The 20,027-nt window shown below is 38.7% G+C and overlaps 1 protein-coding gene across 3 annotated transcripts; it reads right to left on the bottom strand.

Moving 5' to 3' along the window:
* Nucleotides 1-82: 82 nt before the first annotated feature.
* Nucleotides 83-14,894, bottom strand: NUDT12 (nudix hydrolase 12). Of its 3 annotated transcripts, none has more exons than XM_074811761.1 (7): nucleotides 14,594-14,894; nucleotides 13,442-13,655; nucleotides 9,311-9,906; nucleotides 8,257-8,424; nucleotides 6,361-6,474; nucleotides 4,651-4,850; nucleotides 83-3,390 (listed from the first exon to the last, which is right to left on the bottom strand). In XM_074811761.1, the coding sequence occupies exons 2-7, from the start codon at nucleotides 13,645-13,647 to the stop codon at nucleotides 3,280-3,282; spliced, it is 1,395 nt and encodes a 464-aa protein (XP_074667862.1). In that variant the 5' UTR covers nucleotides 13,648-13,655; nucleotides 14,594-14,894; the 3' UTR covers nucleotides 83-3,279. The 3 variants fall into 3 exon arrangements, with proteins under 3 accessions (XP_074667862.1, XP_074667863.1, XP_074667861.1); XM_074811762.1 differs by lacking the exon at nucleotides 14,594-14,894 and adding an exon at nucleotides 14,446-14,579; XM_074811760.1 differs by lacking the exon at nucleotides 14,594-14,894 and adding an exon at nucleotides 14,273-14,406.
* Nucleotides 14,895-20,027: the final 5,133 nt, after the last annotated feature.

The raw sequence follows: 20,027 nt of genomic DNA, 5'->3' as shown, positions 1-20,027 counted from the left end.
TTGCAGAATTCAATATAATCGTTTACCAACTTGGTAATATTTCTATACAAAACACAAAATATAATGTTTGTGTATATATATATATGGTATCAACACTGGAATGATTTTATTTTCCATGTGTTTACACATATCCAATATGAAAAATGAGATAAAAGAAATATACTTATAGTGACCAATCCAAAGTCTGTAAAAATCTCACAATCCGTATTATATGAGTTTACATGAGATGGCAATACATCACATGATCTTACAGTTTAGTAACAGCTAACAGTTATTAGTATCAATTTTGTTTTGTGTTTCAACGCCATCTTTTTTTTTCTACTTTATCAAATTACTGTTCCTATTATTTGTAAATTATTATATTTTCAAAACCAGATAAAATACAGAATATTTACAAATTATACAGTGAAGTTAATTCTCACTAGTATATAGGTAAATTGGGAGAAAAGGCATCTCCAGAATTTTCTGCCTTGTACGTCTGCATGTAATGAGTACTCTTTTTGCTCTGGTACCATTGTAGAAGCAAGGGGGAAGAGAATGAGATCATTATTACACAGCACAAACAAAACCTCTCTATTTTTAGTGGTTTAAGGAATACTATTTTCTTAATGTACTGCACTAACTTAGTGGCAAGAAATAGCCTACTTGCAAAACTGCAGTCTTTCGGATAAGGCAAACAACCCAAATCTTATGGAGGTCTTGCACTGACCATATTCCAGTCAGAACCACCCTCTGTTTAACTGTTGCTGAATTTAATTTGTCACATTTCTAAATTCCTCTAGTTGCTAAATAACTACAGCATTTGGCTTTTCAGTTAGGTATTTCATATGTAATCTGCAAACAATAACTACCCTTCAGAGAAATTCTATGCATAGGTATTTTCAAACTAAAACTCAATCTTACAACCTACAAACAGGTCAAATTAAGCAATAAAAAGAAGTTTCACTTTAAGTAAGAGATTTAAATTATCAAATTAGTTTTCTTAAACAAGGGGTGTTTGTCATTTTCTCTGTGAATGGTTCATGTGTTGGGGAAGGAAAAAAGAAAAAGCTTAAAAATGACTGTTGGTTTAGCTTTTGAAAATGTATACATATTAAAAATTGTTGCAACACCAGAATTTATTAGAACTGAAAGATCACTCTCAAACTGAAAGACTACTGAAGTGTTGTTCTCTTTCTGAAACTATTATTTTTCTGCTTTTTTCATGTAGTAAAATGAAATTTTTCAAATTATTACCATTGTAATTAATTAAAGATATACATTGTTTATACAGATTCTCAATTAAAAAAATAGTCTGATTCTTAATATCAGTATTGGTTATGGATACATTCTTCTGAGTTTCAGTTACAAACCCATCTCTATAGCAACCCACCATAACTTCCTACATGAAAACCAAGTATTAGGATGGGTCTTATACACGTATTTTTAGTTACTTCAATGTGATAAATTATTTATCTTTACACTACCTATATTTGCGCTTTGCTTTATCCTCCCTCTTCCCTCTGCTCCTCATTTGTTCCTTGTTCATCCTTTATGTGTAATCATCATAGTGCTAGTTAAAAATTCATTCCATTGCTTAGCTTCCACCACTGTTTGCATACTGTCCAATGTTCTCCTTTACTTGTATGAACAACCTGCAACTAGGCTTCCTTCTGTCCCACATTTTAAAGATTAATTTCACCGATAACATGTGGTTCTGCTGGTAGCTGTAGTTCATGACAGCTTTTCTATTCCCCCTTCTCTGTAAAAGCAATTTTTAAGGGAAGCGGTGTACTGCTTCCTTCTCATTTCCAGATAGCTCAGATAACCTGTTTTTCCTCATTTGTAGGTATAGCTGAAACAAGAGAATGAAGCAATGTAATGATTTGTCAGCTGTTCTAAGGCTGTCAGAAATGCTTCTTGCTTCAAATTTTGATATGCACTGCCTTAAAAAAAAAGGCTGCTGAGCACAGTATAACATTGGATGGAAAAAAAAAAACTATTAGGACTTGTAAAACATTTTTACTGATTCCAATTTGCAGATAATTTGAAAGAAATCTGACATCATTCACTGATTCAAAAATATTAAAATTACTCTGAATAAACAAATCACCATATGATAATAATCTAATAATTACAACTATAATTGTATTTGCTTAGGGTCATTTGCATTTCTTTTTGTATTACTGCAATGAATGCATATTCACATACTACTGAACCATTACATAATGACATTAATAATACAACCAGAATACTTTTGTAACCTTCCATTTTGAAAGAATATTAACTTTTTTTTCAGTAACACAACAAATTAAGGCACAAATCTGAACTGCAGCATTATATTAATACATAATTTTAATAATATAATGATTATTAATATAAATATTTCAATTCCTATATTGCTTTTCCAGTCTTATAGCTGGGGTAAATATTTCTTTCCACTGTAAAATTCTTAATAGCAGTAACAATCTTAGTGTCTCCATTTCCATAAAAGAATTTTGTACAAATTTTGAGATAATATGTCTTGTTTAATTTATCTACCTTTCTCCTCAATTACTCTGCAGTTCTATTTCTAATTATCAGAGAATGAAATAACTCACTGCCTAGGGTCAATAAGTACATTATTATCTTATAAAAATACCTAATATTTAGGCTTTTGGGGATGGTTCTCCAATACCTTTTTCATAAACAGAATATTGTGTTATACCTTTAAATTCAGGCTGATGTACAATTGGGTAAGTGCAGCCAAATCACACTGGAGGAGTAAATACTCTTAGATTATTAACGTAAAAGATACAAAGTACTACATATTCACAATTTAAGTGTGCTATTAGCTTAAAAATAACCATTGGTAAGACTTTCAGCACTGTGCCAGGCAGAATTTAAAGAATGGCGATAGGAAAAATGAGAAAGACAAAATATGAGGATGTAATTACAGAGTTCAAACAACAGGCAAGGTCAGGCCTCTTTGTAACGCTGTGACTCCTTCCAGTGGGGGACAGGAAAGACCAAATCAAACATCAAAAGCATAATAGCAAAAAGTGTAATAATTTGATTCTAAAATGTAAAAGCAGCCTGTGCACAACAAGGTACCAATTTTACCTATTTGTTCCTTGCTTGCTTGAGATAATCACTGGGTTGTTGTCCAGTTCTAACTTAGATCTGAAAAACCTACAAAGGTTTAGCTGAGAAACCAAACGAAAAGCTCAAAAATTCATGTGGTTGCATATTTACTAAATGAAAAGCTCTTTCTAATTTATTCCTAGTTTAGCATTCACTGGAAGAAATCAATTATTTGAACTAAAGATTAGCATTCATTCCAATCCAATGTTTTATCAACTGGTGTGCAATAGCTTGACTTGGTGGTATAAAGAAAGAACGCTGGTTTCCTTTAATGAGAACTTCCGTGACCTGCAATAAAGACATTTTTTTTTTTTGTTAGAAGGTAGTATAATATACTATATGGAATCTAACATTGTATTAATGCAGGAATTATCTTACTATGATGATCAATGAGTCTATCATTACTAGAGCCACTACTAGATTCTCCAAGACAGATGCAGAGAAAAAACCACGCAGGATTCTGTGTGAACTCTGACAGTTTTGAGCTCAAATGTGCCTCAAAGGAGACCGTCTTTCTAATACAACTGTGGAGATTGACTGCTAACACAGTATTTAAGGTTTTTGTGAAGCCTCTTTACTGTAAGGACCACCAGATGGTGCTCTACACTGTTCCATAAATTATTCTGTTTTTTTTCCTCCACATGGAGTGCAGAAGGAAATGTGTTTTGCTGGTTTTCTGAAGCAGTTGCAAGCAACACAAAAATACACTTTTAATTTACTACATTTCTGAAGTACACTTATTTCCAATTCTAGACCAACCTGCATGTGACTAGCTGTATTCAGAACTGACATTCATTTAAAATAATGCTCTCAGCGTTGTCAAGAACACACTGACATTATAGGTGATTAACTTTGCCTTCAAGTTGACTTACAGATTCAAAACACTTGCAACTGCTAGGCAGAAATACACTGTTATTGAAAGTTTAGCCTGTGGAAAAACCTGTGAAGACTACATTGTGTAAGCAATCTTTCCTTTTTCCACTCATGAAATTTTTTCCTCTCTTTTATTTGACACATTTTAAATACTCAGGAAAGCTAAGTGTAGAATATCCTATTAATGCACAGTAAACTGCATTCAATACCAGAGTATCAAAGTAGTACTGCATGGAAAAAGATGCTCAAACTAAGTCCCACAGTTTTTACCTAAACCTCCCCCCTGCGAGCAACTCTGGTAGCATGCTTGTTTGGAGAAACACAGATGTTAAAAGCTACTGAATACTACTTCTGCCAAAATGAGAAGCACAGGCTTGCTAAGGAAGTGGGTTAAAATAACAATAATTTGGCTATCTCCCAAAAGGAAAAGGTGAATAGCTAAGTGGCAAAAATAATATAAAATGGGCGTGCAAGTGACTCAGAAATTACCGTAAATATCTGCCTTTCTCTGGTTGTGTGTAATCTGTAATTCCAATATAATGCAACTGTAGTATGATAAAATAGAGAGTATACATGCTCATTCAACTTGCTGAAAAAAGCAAGTATCTATTGTATGCCAGAACCAACCCTGTCACGGACTAATAAATACAAGAAGGAAATTAAATTGAACTTTACCTGTTCTCTAGTGAACCAACGGGCATCCTCTATTTCTTTCTTGTCAACTTTAATTTCTGTAGACACTGCAACAGCTAAGCAGCCAATCATTAGGGAGGAGGGCATTGGCCATGGCTGACAAGAGACATACTGAACATGGCCAACTTTGACTCCAGCCTCTTCTTCTACTTCTCTTCGAACAGCATCTTCTATTGTTTCGCCTAATTAAAAAGGGCAAAGAGCAAGCAGCTGATGAAGATACCCCAAGCAACGATTACATCCTGTGCCTTGAACTGACTTAAAAGATTTGAAACTGCCCAAAACAATTATCTATAGAGATCTAGTTCACAGATCAGGGTGCAGATCCTAAGCACATGATACAGAAGTCTAATAAGGCAAAACTAGCCACTAAAGCAAAATGGAACTTTGAAAATAGAGTGTGATTTCTCCATCATAATACTTATTTCCTGAATTGATAATTCATCATACATGCAAACTATTAGTACCACACCTAAAATGTCAAAAATTGGGTAGGAAATACACTGTTATTTTAATTACTTGAAATGCTGATCTGTTCATTTATAAATAGCAGTGTTATTTTTTTAGATTATCAGTATGATTGTAACAGCATGTAACAGAACTTGAAAATAAGTATTTAAAATTACAATAGTAAGAAAATAGAGACTTAAGAAGACTTACACACATTCCTGCATTGTATTATTCACTTTTCCTGACTCATTCTCCATTGTCTTAACACATACAGACAATTCTCCAAACTTAAACTGCAATGAAAAGCTTTACTTCCATATTCACAGAAAACTGCTAGATCTGTATGTGGAGTGTTGATGGTGATAGGCTTACATATGCATACATGTACTATGTTGTAATCACTGATTACAGGTTCATTAAACTGAATCTTTATCTGATACAGACAGTCCATGTATCAGAGATAGAAGTTTTAGTTCAGCTATGTTCAGCTGATTAGAAGCTGATGACAAGATCAGCTACTCTTAAATTTTAGTTTATATACTTCAATTCAGCATCAGAAGGTAGTAAGGCCAGCAGAATAAAGAAAGAAGTGAAGGAATAAACATCTTGACTTTTTTCAAATGATACCTGAATAAACTTATTCATGCTGTCACCATATTTCACCTGCACACAGCTATTGAATATAGTTTCACTGGTGACTAAGATGCATTCCCAATATAAGAATGCTTTACAAATTGTTCTGCAGCTACTAAAAATTGCAACTAATTCCAACTATTATTCCTGAACACAGCTAGCAAAATATCTCTTTCCTTTTGAAATTATATAATTTCTGTTTATCTTCCATCTAAACAATCAGGCCCTAAACATGTAAGCATATGCTTAACTTTATGTTAACTTTAAGTTATGCTTTAACTCTTATTTTTCCTTTGCTAATCCCTTGCTAAGTGTCACCAAAGAAAGGACCCTGTATGTGTTTCAAAATATTTTTTCACTTAAATACATGATTTAAGAGTGCATGATGAGAAAATTATTTTTAAATCATATTTACTGGTTGCTTTTTTGCTTTTTTTATAAATCAGCTGCTGGAAAGTACAGATCAGGCATATTTATTGTAACAACTTATCTAACAGGAAGCAAAAACATTTATTTGACATAACACTGAACATATTTCTATATTATTTTTAATGTACAATACTGGTATGTGAGAAAAACTGTTTGGTAAGGGAAAATGAAATTACTCACCAGGTTCTACAAATCCAGCAAGACAGGTAAACATTCCTGGGGGAAACCTCTTCTGCCTACCTAAAAGGCAGTGATTCCCATCTGGATGGATGACTTGCATTATCACAACAGGATCTGTAAGGGACATGAAAGGAATATATTTCAACGTCTGAGAGACCTAGAAGCAGTGATAAATTTCAGCCTATTCAATACCAATGCATGTAAATGCATGTACCTTTAAGAGATTGAAATCAGAATTGTACAGATGTGCAGAGCAAGTTATTATTTTATTTCACTTTTGGTTTTTTTTCCATGTAAGATATCTGTTTATTTTGTTTCACACATACATGCTTAGTAGAAGCAGTTTGCTAGCCAAGGCTTAAAATGCAGGACATACCTGCAACCAAAGCACACAATCTGTTAAGAGTATCAGCAATACTAACCTAGCCATGCATCCAGCAGATAGCAATAATTTCTACAGCAAAACAATTTACTATCACCTCCTTTACACACACAGGCCTGAAGAATGTACTTTTGTCTGAAATACCAAAGACCAGCTAGATACTCTAGTTACAATGTAAATACTGACTAAACTTTCCACTTTTGACTTTGTTGACTGTTTGCTATCAATCTCTCACCTGATGTTGCACTTTTATTTACTTTCTCACTTCTGGTCATTTTATGTATCTTTTTCTTTCTTTTCTCCTATTGGTATCATTCTTTTTGTCATGCCTTTCTTCACAGTGTTCGTCTATGATCCTTTCACCCTTTTTATTGTTATCTAGCTCTTAAAGTATCTTAATGTGTTGTTTTTAATTTTTTCTATCTACCTCTGCCTGTATATATTTGCTCTCTTGCTATCGTTCTTCTGGGACCTTTTTTTGGTCCAAAACACCAGTATTTTCTCTGTATGAAAAGGCTTGATTCAGCAACCAACAATAAGCAATAATTTCAAAGATGGCTGTCCTGCTCAAAGATATCTGCCACATGGCATAACATAGAATATGCAGTGTTGTTGTTTGTAAACTTTCTTCAGAGAGAGGCATCAGTAGAAAATGCTAGTTCATCAGGCTTTCCTATATAATCCCACTCCTTCTCTAAGCTTGTTGTGATAGAGACTGTAAAGAAACAGCCACTAGTATTTTAGCAGGCTTCACTATAGTCCATAAGACAAAAGAATATGGCACAATTGCTTTGATTACTACAAAGGTATATGTAGGACATGTAAGAGAACATCCAACACACATACAACATCCAGAACTACAACTGCAGAAGAGAGGACAGGGTAGGGGAGGGAAATGTGGTCAAAGAGTTACCAAATGATCCAGGAACAAAAGGGTAAGTTTTTTTCCTTCCTTGGTTCCCCATCAATAACATAGTATACTTCCTTTGCAACAGATGAAAAAAAGGACCTATAAAAGACTTTCTATACAAGCTTATATTCTGAGTAGAAATAGGCCTGGCAGTTTGCAACTGACAATGAATAGTGAAAGCCAGCGAGGATGACTAACACAGTCAAAACGGCACTACAGGAAAATGAGCACTGCATCAGAAATTTGATACAGGACCAAATTTCACATTTCAAGCTCGGATGGCTTGCAAAGTGAGAAAACAATATGCAGGGAAGGAAAAAAAAAAGTAAAATGTGACCCTTTGTATTGATATCTCAGTTGTTGGAACTTCTAACTGATATTACTCCATTGTAATAGATTGATTTTGTCACAGACTACTGAAAGAAGAGAAGCCTGAACTACTTAATGCTAAATAGAGCTGAGACACATGTACTCTGAGGAGAAACAAGTATGTAAGACCTGGAACAGAAGCAAGCAGTTGAAATAACAAAATAAATTGATTTACAGGTATATAATAGTACAAACAAGCCACTTTTTGACCAAGTTTATCCTACAATATTCTCACCAACTCTTGGGTATGATGTGTTGTGAACACCTTGGAGACTGGGACAATCTTCTTTTAAGCAACTTTTCTTGTAACCTCCTTCTTCAATCTTGGTTGCACTCCCACATGTTGGGCAGAATCGGTAGCGGTTGTGCCATGCTAGAACAGATCTAGCCTGGGCTACTACTCCTTTAAAGTAATACAACGAAAACACACAAAATTATATACTAATTCATGTAAACTTTTAAAGGTATAGAAAAAGCAAGTAGTAAAGTTTAATATAAAAATAAAGGTAAGACTATGGCTTGAATTGTAATCTACTACAAGAGAAGTTGAGCAAGATGAGTAATTCAGATCTTTTCCTTTGTAGCACAGCTTACGCAATAGAGCACAGTACTATGTAGCTACAGACCAATTTATGGGTTCAGAAACAAATTTATCCAGATCAATATACCCCATTTCTCACAAAAGTTACTTTGTCTGGACAAAGTGCCATAATTATATACCACACCTTTTCTAGATGACCATTTTAGGGCTACTACAGGTACTGACATAATAATCCATTGTTTCATTTAAACTTCAGGTTCAAGTCAAGCTTGCCCTTTATCCTTCTGTAAAAGCAAAATTGTTACAACTGCAGTTGTTAACATGTCCATAATGACATTAATTCACTTTGGGATCCTGACTTTCTAACACTTGCTCACAGTTTACTTCTCAGACAGGTATCCAACATACTTATTAGGGACTTCGTTTAATTTCTTGTAATGAAAACTCAGTAATGACAGATACGTTTCTTCACTTTAGAACCATAATGCCCATGCGTTAATCTTTAAATAGTACCATGATGATCCATAGATTTTACAGTCTAATACTTGCCGTTGCATGTTAGCCCTTTGCAAGCACACATTTTCTTACATACAAAATTCTTCACAAAACCACTGTCAGGGTATTTCTAAAGCCACTGAAAATACCTGATTCCTTTGCAGTGGTTTCTCCTTGCATTATACCTCAGTGAATCCCAAACCGTATCTTTCTGATTACACATTTGATAAGTGCTGCATTTTACGCATCTTACCAGCTTCTTTTTCAGGTAGCTGCAGTAGTGCTGGCATTGGTGGGTGAAGAAAGTAACAGTCCTCATGCTTCTGTTGAAATTTCTCAGCAGAAGCAGAATCTATGCTAAGAGCAAACCAAGCAACTAACTGATCCTCTTCATCTTCTTGCAGAACTCCTCCATTGCAAGCAGCGACCAGGTTCATGTGGAACTGGAGTTCAACTCCAAGAAAAATCAATGTGCCTTCTTCAGTTTGGTTCATGTACTGCTCCACATCTTTGTGGTACAGCCTGCAAAGCTTTACTTCCGGCTGCTGGGGGCTCCCTATTCCCCCTGCCAAAGTAACCAAAGGACTTAGATTTGAGAAGAGGATGTATACTGTATTTGGATGACTTTGTTTTTTGCTTAGCCACTTGGAATCTGTTCTTTTATCACTCCTTCTGTCCAGAAGTGTCAAACCAAAATAATTTTCATATTCTTTCACATCATTTGACAGAAAATTAGGCACCTGCCCACCCTTCACATTAGCCAACAAATTAGCTATGTGCTTGTACCCCCAAAGTTTAGCAATGTCCAGAGCTGTTTGCCTTGATTTATTAGTGATGGACCTGTCACACCTAAAGAAACAGAAAAGAACAGTGGTTAACAGGGTAAATATGTTTAGGAAGAGTCCTGATGCTGTATTATTCTCACTTACAGCATATACATCTGATACTCCTAAGGTGCAACGACTTTTAGACACTCTGTCTATATTGGGGCACTCTTTAGGCTAAATACTTAGCATTATGGTGATGAAAAGTAATCATACTTCATTTTCTTTTGCTAAGGCCAGATTCTACATTTGTGTTGTTCCGCTCCAGATTATCACTTACCAAGGCTCATGCAGTACTACAACAGCAATGAATTAAAATCCCACACACTGTACCATGCCAAAAAAAAAAAAAAAAAAAAAAAGGCTCAAGATCATTAACAGAAATTTGGCTACAGATCTCTTCTGAATAACCAGTAATTAAAAAAAAAAAAAAAGGCAGTTTAACTTCTAGAACATTACTTTCTAGAAGATGCTGAAAACAGCATCAAAACGTTTACAATAAAACATTTACCATTAAATAAGAACCAAGAATACAGACTCTGCTTAGTGAGAGAAATAGCACCCTTACAACTGTGTGCTGGTCCCTGTAGGGATCTCTTTGTTATCAAAATGTCTGCAGAACGACACAGATGAGGAAACATTGCCTCGTGATATTAACAACAACAAAAAAAAAAAATCTGAAAGTTTGGGGTTGATTGGGAGGTCAAAAATAATGCATTTATTTTTTGTCAATTTAAACTCAAGTGGATAAGTAAACCAGAAATTTCAGTGTAAACTACAAATTATACAGTAGATGTGGGGCCACTCATGAGTTTTTAAAACCAGAAGATGCCAGTATCAGATCATGTTGCTGATACACTGGTAGCTGTACCACTGGCAAGACTGTTTTGACTTGGGATTTTATATTAACCTCAATAGAAAAGCATTCAAAACTTAATTTAGAAGATTTCAGTGCTGAAGAAATTACCGTTGCCCAGTTATCTTTAAGGATTAAGCTTCCTTTAGGCAAAATCTTGCCTAATTTCCTTCTTAATTTCTTATTTCTCAGCAACCAAATTTTGTTCTGATTTTGTCTTCCCCCTTCTATATGCTCAGGTATGTGCAGACTGTGATTAGGCTACCTCTCAGTGTCCACAGCAGTGGCCTGAACTCTTTAGATCGGTAAGATCTTTTTTTCCAGTCTACAAACATTTCCTGTAGCTTTTTTCAAATATGGATGAATATAAAAAAAAAATTGACAAGCTTTCCAGGATGAGTCTCTGGAATGTTATGTAATATTACCTTCACAGACATTCACGTTTATATATCTAGCAATTGTATTTTCCCAAATGATTAATATGAGTAAGCATGAACTAAATGAGATCAATGAGGCCACAGCATCAGGAACTGAGTTCACCTGCCTGAAAGAAGGGGCCTGAAGGGGACATTTACAAGCAGATATTCACGGGTTTTTTTTTTTTTACAGTAAGCATAACTTAAAAAACTGTTTTCCTATTTACCAAACGGGTAAATTCCCCAAAATCTCAAAAGATTCCTCAATACACAGATGATTTCAATCCATAAAGTCTGTCAGTGAGATATTCCTCTACATGCTGGAATGTCCTCTATGTGCTGGAATGTACTGATTACAGTAGAAAACAGCAACCCCAGCAGAGGGCACAGCATCTGGGTAGGACTGAAAAAAAAAAAGGTAGGATGATCACTGAAGGCTGTGGAATGCTGTGCATCCTGAGATTACTCATAACCACAGAATGAACTAAACTTGCTTGGTTCTGTAATTAGGGTTGCAGAGAGGAACAGAGTGGGCTTGATTAATGTAGAGTTCAGCTGAACTGCAACACCCGACTCTCACCCTTCATTCTGAAATGTTTTCCATTGGAAATATTTGGATCCTGACTTTTATTTGGGCTTCAGAAGAATCTTCTTTGGTGTCTCAAGGAGAGCGTTGAAGCATTCTTTGCTTTTCTGGTTGTCTTGAAAAACTAGAACAGTTGACTTGAATATAAACAACAAATATGATAGGAAGTTTCTGACAAATGAACATGCTTGGTGTTATACTGACTGAAGAAAATAATGTGACAACTCAAGGAAGAAGGAGGAAGTGAATTGTCCAAAAACTAAGAGACAACTGAAATTCATCAAGGAGTAACTTTGGTAAAGGTGTGTCTGTCATGTCCCACTTAGCAGCCAGTACATCAGCAAACATTCTGCAGTGTAACATAGATGCAAGCGGTTTAGAGAAAAAGTCTAAGTGGAACAATCAAATACACCAAATTTATACTCAGTACAGTGGTTGGAATGGGATACTACAAATTCTGTTCTATTCTCTTGGTCTCTGCTCTGGGAGGAGTGACAATATATCCTTGAAGATCAAAGGAATAATTTTAGAGATGCTCACAACTTTTAATGAGTTTCTTAGCAAATATGGAAAGCATGCTGCAATAGTAGAATCCAGTTATAAACAGACACAGAGTATATTTTAATAGAATCATAGAATGGTTTGGGTTGGAAGGGACCTTAAAGATCATCTAATTCCAACCCTCCCTGCCACGGGCAGGGACACCTTCCGCTAGATCAGGTGGCTCAAAGCCCCGTCCAACCTGGCCTTGAACACTTCCAGGGAGGGGGCAGCCTGTTCCAGTGTCTGACCACCCTCACAGTAAAGAATTTCTTCCTTACCATCTAATCTAAATCTGCCCTCTTTCAGATAAAAAACTGTTACCCCTCATGCTATCCCTACGCTCCCTGATAAGGAGTCCCTCCTCATCTTTCTTGTACTTCAAGCACTGGTAAGGCCGCTATAAGGTCTCCCCAGAGCCTTCTCTTCTCCAGGCTTAATAACCCCAACTCTCTCAGCCTGTCCTCATAATGGAGGTGCCCCATAATCATCTTCATGACCCTCCTCTGAACTCACCTGAGTAGCTCTATGTCCTTCTTATGTTGGGGGCCCCAGAGCTGGACACAGCACTCCAGGTGGGGGTCTCGTGAGACTGGAGTAAAGGGGGAGAATCACCTCCCTCAACCTGCTGGTCATGCTTCTCTTGATGCAGCCCATGATACAGTTGGCCTTCTGGGCTGTGAGGGCACACTGCTGGCTCACAGTGAGTCCTATATCCACTAATACCCACAAGCCCTTCTCTACAGGGCTGCTCTCAATTCACTCATTGCCCAGCCTGTATTTGTGTCTGGGATTGCCCTGACCCAATTGCAGGACCTTACACTTGGCCTTGTTGAACTTCATGAGGTTTGCACAGGCCCGCACCTCAAGCCTGTCAAGGTCCCTCTGAATGGCACCCTGTACCTCCACTGTCATCAGCAAACTTGCTGAGGGTGCACTCAACTCCACTGTCCATGTCACCGACAAAGGTGTTAAACAGCACTGGTCCCAATACTGATCCCTGAGGAATGCCACTAGTCCCTGGTCTCCACTTTCTTGAGTTTTAACCCTGAAAATTCTGCTACTATCTATCTATATAAGTTTACTTTTCTGAGATCAAGTTGAAATGGACAAAAAGGGACTCAGGTTAGAGCTCTTCAATGGGATCTACTGAACAGCTTACCTTTCTTCAAGAAGAATCTGGACAACCTCAAGGTGTCCATTTCTGGCACCATACATCAGGGCTGTCCAGCCGTTATCTGCAGCTGCATTGATAAGTGAGGGATAACGACTGAGCAATGCTTTCAGTTTGGCTGCATCTCCAACAGCAGCAAAATTATGCAGCTGAGAAATGATGTCCTGATGGAGGTTCTTTTTAGAGTCTGTCATTTTGGCAACTAAGTTAAAAAAAGAAAACAAAAATGCCTGAAAACATGTCCACCGTTAGTAAAAGCATTTAAGTAAAGCAATTAACTTTAACGCTACACAGATAACCATTGTTATCACCAAAAGTATGGACACAACAGTCAAATTCTTCTAATTTGTATGACATTGCTATTTCCAACCAAATCTTAGTCACACACATCTCCAAATACAGTGAAATTTTATCCTAAAAATCAAGACTAGTTTTTAAGAGGCTTAAGGAGAGAAAGATTTTGCTGTGAAAGTGAAGCTTCTTTGCATGTGAAAAACGTGTCCTCGTTTTCCGATCAAACACAGACACAAGACAGAACAGTATAAAACCCCCACTCCAAGAAACGAGTCTGATGCGTTGGAAACAATGAAAAATAATCGCAAAAAGGCAAGTCCCTTCGCAGGCTGGGGGAATCCTCCGAACAGTGACAGATGACTTCAGTATCTTTTGCTACGCCTCCGGCGGCCGCCCACCCCTCCGCCCCGGGGCAGGGCCGCTGGGACCGCAGCTGGCAGCCGGCATCCGCGCAAAACAACGGAAGTTTATATTCCGTAGTATTCGCTCCACGATCACCTCTCAAAGACACACACAAACGCATACCACTGCCTCCACGGACCCGAAACCTGGATGACCCCGTAACGGCCTTCCGACCGCCTGGCGGTTTAGCCCTGCCCCTGAACGCGCTGCGCCGGGGCGCACACCGCGCCGGCGCAAAACAACGCCACCCGCCCCCGCCTTTCCCGCCCGCCGCAGCGGCGCGGATTTGCAGCCACCTGCCCCCGAGGCGCGCTAGAGTGGCGGCGGCCGAGTGTCTGGAGTGTGCGGGGAGCAGCGGTCACGGAGGCGCTTTAGGGCAGGGCGGGACCGCGCGTGAGCTCCGGGCTCGGCTGGTGGCGCCGCTGCCGCAAGGCACCCTGTTACCGTGCGTGGCGGGCGCGGCGCGGCGCAGCGGCCGCGGGGAGCTGGGCTCTGGGCGCTCTTCCGCCGCGGCGGGGACGCGTCCTGGGTCCGCCCCGCCCGGCGGCGGCCGTGGTGCCGCGGGGGAGAGCCGGACGCGGGTGGTGGCCGGGTGCACACAGTGGGGCTGGGCCGGCCGGAAGGCCCGCCGCGGTGCGGTGCCGGCCGTGCGCCGTACTACAGCGTCCGGTCTCTGCAGCGGCCGTCGGCCTGCAGTGCCGCCGGCTTCCCGGGGGCGGGGGGGGCAGCGAGCTACCGCTGGTGGAAATCAGCCGCGTGACCTGAGTGCTGCTGCCAGTTGGGCCAACTTGCTGGACGGGTGAAGGAAGAAACTGCCATTTTGTCTTTCAGGGAGGAAGCTTATGGTTATAGAAAGCAATCACTCTTTTTTAGCTTTGCTTCACCTGCTAGCGGAAGGCAAAACCGTGTAGCAATAGAACATGCAAGTACGTGTAAGAAAATTGGAGTAAGCGAGATATTACGGTGGGGGAGAAGAGTTAGCAGGGAAAATGGAATGATCTTGGAAGCCAGAAGATAGTTCCAGTAAAAGTGTGTGCTGTTAGGCTAAGAAAAGCTTGGGGAAGTTAAGGCTGTACTAGTCCTAGAGAAACGAACATGGGAGTGTTTCAGTCTATTCTACTGTTTGCTTCTGTTGACTACTTAACAAGCTTTGTGCTTGGTTTACAAAAGTTGTTAACCAAGTGACAAACATAGTCTCAAGTCCTGATGTTGGCCATGAAGTTTCAGAGAATAAGAACACTATTGTTTTAAAATCGCTTTACTTGAAAACAAAAATACGGGAGTTTCTTTTTACTTGCCTTTGGAATTTTTGAGTTGGGAGGATTCACACCTGCAAATTTATTCAACACCACATACCTTCCAAACCAGAAGAACTGGACAGCTTTTGTCCCTGGTGCTTTAAGAAAATATGATATATTCCAAAGTCCATATATTACCATAGTGTCATATGTTTCCAGTATTGAGTGAAGAGGAGGAGAGAAATTGTGACTGGGTCCTTTCAGTCCCAGTAATGGCAGATGTAACTGCTATATCTCATGTAGTCATGGATAGAAAAACTTAACGTTAATTTTTAAAACTCAATTTTTATCTAAGTTATTTTTATTATAAGTTATAAAGTTTATGTAAGTTACTGTTCTTTGCAGCTTGTGCAGTTCTAAATTGTTTTTAGATGGTCACTGTTAAAAATTTGCTTTTATACGTAGTAAGTGGTTTGTTGAACATAATAGACAGTACAAAGTTTATGCATGTATTGTGTGGTCTTTATAACTCCTTGATAAGCAAACTTTAAAGTTCATGATTGGTGTTAAGTTCTGTATTCTTCTTAAAACTTCCTCGGCAGAGGGTCAGCCGTGTGAGAGAAAACTCCCCTTAGAAACAATGCAGATACAAACCAGTGAATGTGCATAAAGAATTGATAAGATAGTAACAAATGAAAAAGGTAAGGGATGTGGTTTTAATTTTATTCACACAGCTGGAAACTAGCCATATCCTCTGTGATGTGGGTCATGTACCTGTAAGCAATTTTTTCCACCTGGTGAAGGGGTGCCATCAGCCCTTCAGTAGCTAATGCTCAAAGTAATTTTTTCTTCCTGTGGTGATTAATGGCTGAAGAAGAAAATAGCTTTATCATTGTAATAGACAAAGCCACATTTCTACTTCTTACTAATGTCTTAAATGTGCCATTTATGAAGTTATGACAACTCAGCCTTACATCCTGCTCTGTGTAATGATTTCCCTGGTTTCTTAAGTGGGCTAACGCAGTCTTTGTGTTCTTTATTTAACTCATGGTACCCTGTCAAGGGCTTTGAAACTTGTTTTCTTTGTGTGTAAAACTCAAGAAAAAAAGCATTCTAAATCCTGGACAACATACTAGGAGGGAGACTAAGCTGAAAGATGGATGTTTTGGGATTCAGAAAGATACTTCTATGACACAAGTATGTGCCATCTCTTTAATATTCCTTTTCAAGATAATGAGACATGTAAGTTGCTTGTGTATAATCTATATACACACAGAAAATATGGCACTGTAGCACTGATCAACAAGTATCTGCTACATGGTGAAAGAAATACTATAGACTAAAAGATCAGGTTTGGTTTGGCGAGGCTTTTACGATCTTTGGTGGTGCTTCTGGCAGTACCTTTGTCATCTATGGCACGTACAATGTGAAATGGAGTTTCAGATGAGCATCTAACTAAACTGTTTAATACCCCATTATTTAATTATGAGGCTTTTTTCTTGTAATAAATTTGTTTTTTAAAGGCTAAAAAAAATAGTGGTACTTTTCAGTATTGCTAGAACTTTTACTTTTTGCCTTAGAATTTTTCTATGTGTATATGGGTGTCAAGTTATCTCTTTTAGCATGACGCTGACTTCAGTATCAGCTAAATATGTGGAAGATTCTTTCCTTTAAACTCTTGAACAAAATGTATGTATACTTTGTATTGCATCCATAAGGCATGTGAAATCTTGCTTGTGCAATTAGGGTATTATAGCTATGAGAATGCTCCTGCCTCCCCTTTTTCCTTCTCCCCTAATTTGCTGTTAGGAAGTTTTGACCATATAAGTCATGTGTATATTGGATCCTACAGAAACTTCTGTCTCTGCCTCCCTGAAGGAAGAGTCACTTTGAAGGAATTGTACTTGTGAACTTTCTTCAAAGTTTCTTTTTTTTTTTTTTCTCCCTGTTTTCCAAACATAAAGGAATTGTTTCAGCTTTAGTATCACTAAAGGCTTTCTCAGTTTGCAAAATCTGAATCGTTATTTTCTTCCTGAATGATAAGCTATTTGGACAGAAGAGTTCTTGTTGTTAATTTTCCCAGAGTTCTATACATGTTCCAGAAGTGCAGTACAAGGTGACCAATGCTTATTTTTTTAAGGCTCCTTTTCCATTTTGGATGGAAAAACTCCTTGAAATAGAGAAAAGTTCGCATTTTTTAGAAAATGCAATTTATGTAATGAGTTAAAATTAATTGTTATACTAAAAGTTGTATAGCTTGGGGTTTTTTCATTCTTCCCCACATGCTTTCTCATATGTTAAAAAAAATAAAAAGACCAAGTAGTATCTGAGATGTCAAAATACAAAAGTGATACTGCTACAGTAAGATCTTGCAAAACTGATTGCAGTTACTCCAGTTGGGACATGCAGGTTAAGCTAAATCCAGTTCTTCCACCTGTATTACCTTTTTTGATTCGTCACTTGTACTTCAGGTGGAATTTATGCCGTCTCCCAGTGCATCATTGCAAAAATAATGTGGTACCCTTTGTCTTAACTATTAGTAAGTATAAAAAAAAATTGCATGGGAATTTAAAGTGATCATAACATATCAACTCGTGAGTTTGATAATGTTTTAGTTCTGCTGACAGCTTTAGTTATTGTGCTGGATAAAATGTTACAAATTCTTATAATATGTAGAACTTTATTTAATCACTGAGTTGAAATTTCTAAGAACAATTTAATGGTTCTTCAGAATTAAAATATGCAGTGGAAACTTGCTTTAAAAGCTGTGTTTTTCTTTGATGTATTCAACATCTGAGTAAAGCTCAGAGGTCAAAGTGGTGCCGGACTTGGGTGTGCCATGGTTCCTGAGTTTTGTAATAAATAAATAAATACTGGCCAGTATAGGATTTGACTTGACTGATTCTGTTGGCTCTTTAATAGTGGGGTGCATTGTTGTAAAGGTGTATTTGTAAGGCTTCTGGAGTCTGAGTGAGGTTGTCAGTGTGAGAGTGGAAATGGATGTTGTGCCACTAATTTACTCTGATCCTGGAGGAGACTCTGGTGGCTCTGTATTGATAATGACTAATGATAGTCTTTTCAAAATGCTTTCTGATTACTGCAGACAGCAAACAGGAAGTAATATCTGAATGCCCTGATGCCCTATTCATTTTGTGCTGCAGCCTCTAGAAAAAATTACATGTGCCATAAAGAATGCATTTGGCAGAATTGCAGTGTGCAGGCAAAAATAGAGTTGGAGTGCCTGCAAGAAGTGAGACAACATTACTCCTTTTAGCATGTTTCCCTGTTTGAGCCCATTCACTCATCCCTTCCTCCACAGCTCTGGGAAGGAACAAATGAAACAAAAGGCTCAGGAACTGTATCTGAGGACAGGGAGGGTTAACTCACCCATTATGGTCACAGGCAAAAGACAGGCACATTAGGGGAAAAAACCAAGAACATCACTTTAATTCAAATGCTAACGAAACCAACGGTTAACAGACAGAAGCATTACTGCATCTTAAAACATGTCCCCCCACCCCTTCCTTCTTCCCTGGCTCAGCTTTGTTCCTGATATCTCTATCTCCTCTGCGGGAGGTGCAGGGGCAGAGTACGGGGGGTGCAGTCTCTCTGCTGCTTCTTCTTGCATGGGAGCAGAGGGAAGCACTCTTCAGCATTGTTCCCCCTGCTCCACATGGCGTCCCTCTCATGGGAGACAGTCCTCCACAAACTTTCTCCATTGTGAGTCCTCCCCATGGGATGTGTTCCTGAGGTGCTCCAGTGCGGGTCACCTCCATGTGTTGCAGTCCTCCCAGCGCTGAACAGCAACAACGGCGGCTGCTTCTTCCCATAGGGTCCTGGGGTCCTCCACAGGCTGCAGGCAAATCTCTGCTCCTCTGGTGATCTCCATGGGTGGTGGTGGGGGGCGGGGGCGTCTCTGCTCCAGTGCACCTTCCTGTCCTTCCTTGGTGTTCACATAGGTGTCCTCCTCACAAGTGTGCCTCCCCACCTCAGGTTGCCCTTCTTAAATACGTTCTCACAGAGATGCAGCGACCATCACTAATTGGCTCGGCCTTGGCCAGAGGTGGGTCCGACCTGGAGCTGGTGAAGCTTTCTGAGAAGCTTCTCACAGGGGGCTGCCGCTGTAGTTCCCTACACTGCTACCAAAACCCTGCCACGCAAACCTAAAAGATAGTACAAATGGGAGAGAAGCAGTCTGAAGAGAAGTGTTGATCCCCAGTTGTTTCATAACCTTACCTGCAAAAGCTTAGCAATATACAGTTATTATGAAAACAGGCTCTTAGAATTACTATGGAAAAGTGGTAGAAGAGACTGCTCTCAGCCAGAAACTACTGTAAGTTTAGGTTCTACCCAAGCATGTAGCTGTTCAGGAATTCCAAATGCCTGAAGGGTTAAAAAAAATCTTGAAGAAACTTGAAGAGAATACTCTGAGCTTCCTTTGTAGGTTAAATAACAAAAATTTACTTAGCAGAAGAACAACAGTAATGATAGTAGTCCAAAACGGGTAAAATGCAGTAGTGGCTCACTGAGCGGCGACCGGTACAGAGCCCATCCCCAGCAGCGATCTCAACCCACAAGAGAATCCTGCCCAGCTAATGCGGAAACTGAAAACAACCCCCTGAGAGAGCACCCCCGCCTAT

The sequence above is a fragment of the Strix aluco genome, chromosome Z (assembly GCF_031877795.1).
Source record: "Strix aluco isolate bStrAlu1 chromosome Z, bStrAlu1.hap1, whole genome shotgun sequence".
Lineage (NCBI taxonomy): Eukaryota > Metazoa > Chordata > Aves > Strigiformes > Strigidae > Strix > Strix aluco.
This window is presented reverse-complemented; position numbering and strand designations above follow the sequence as displayed.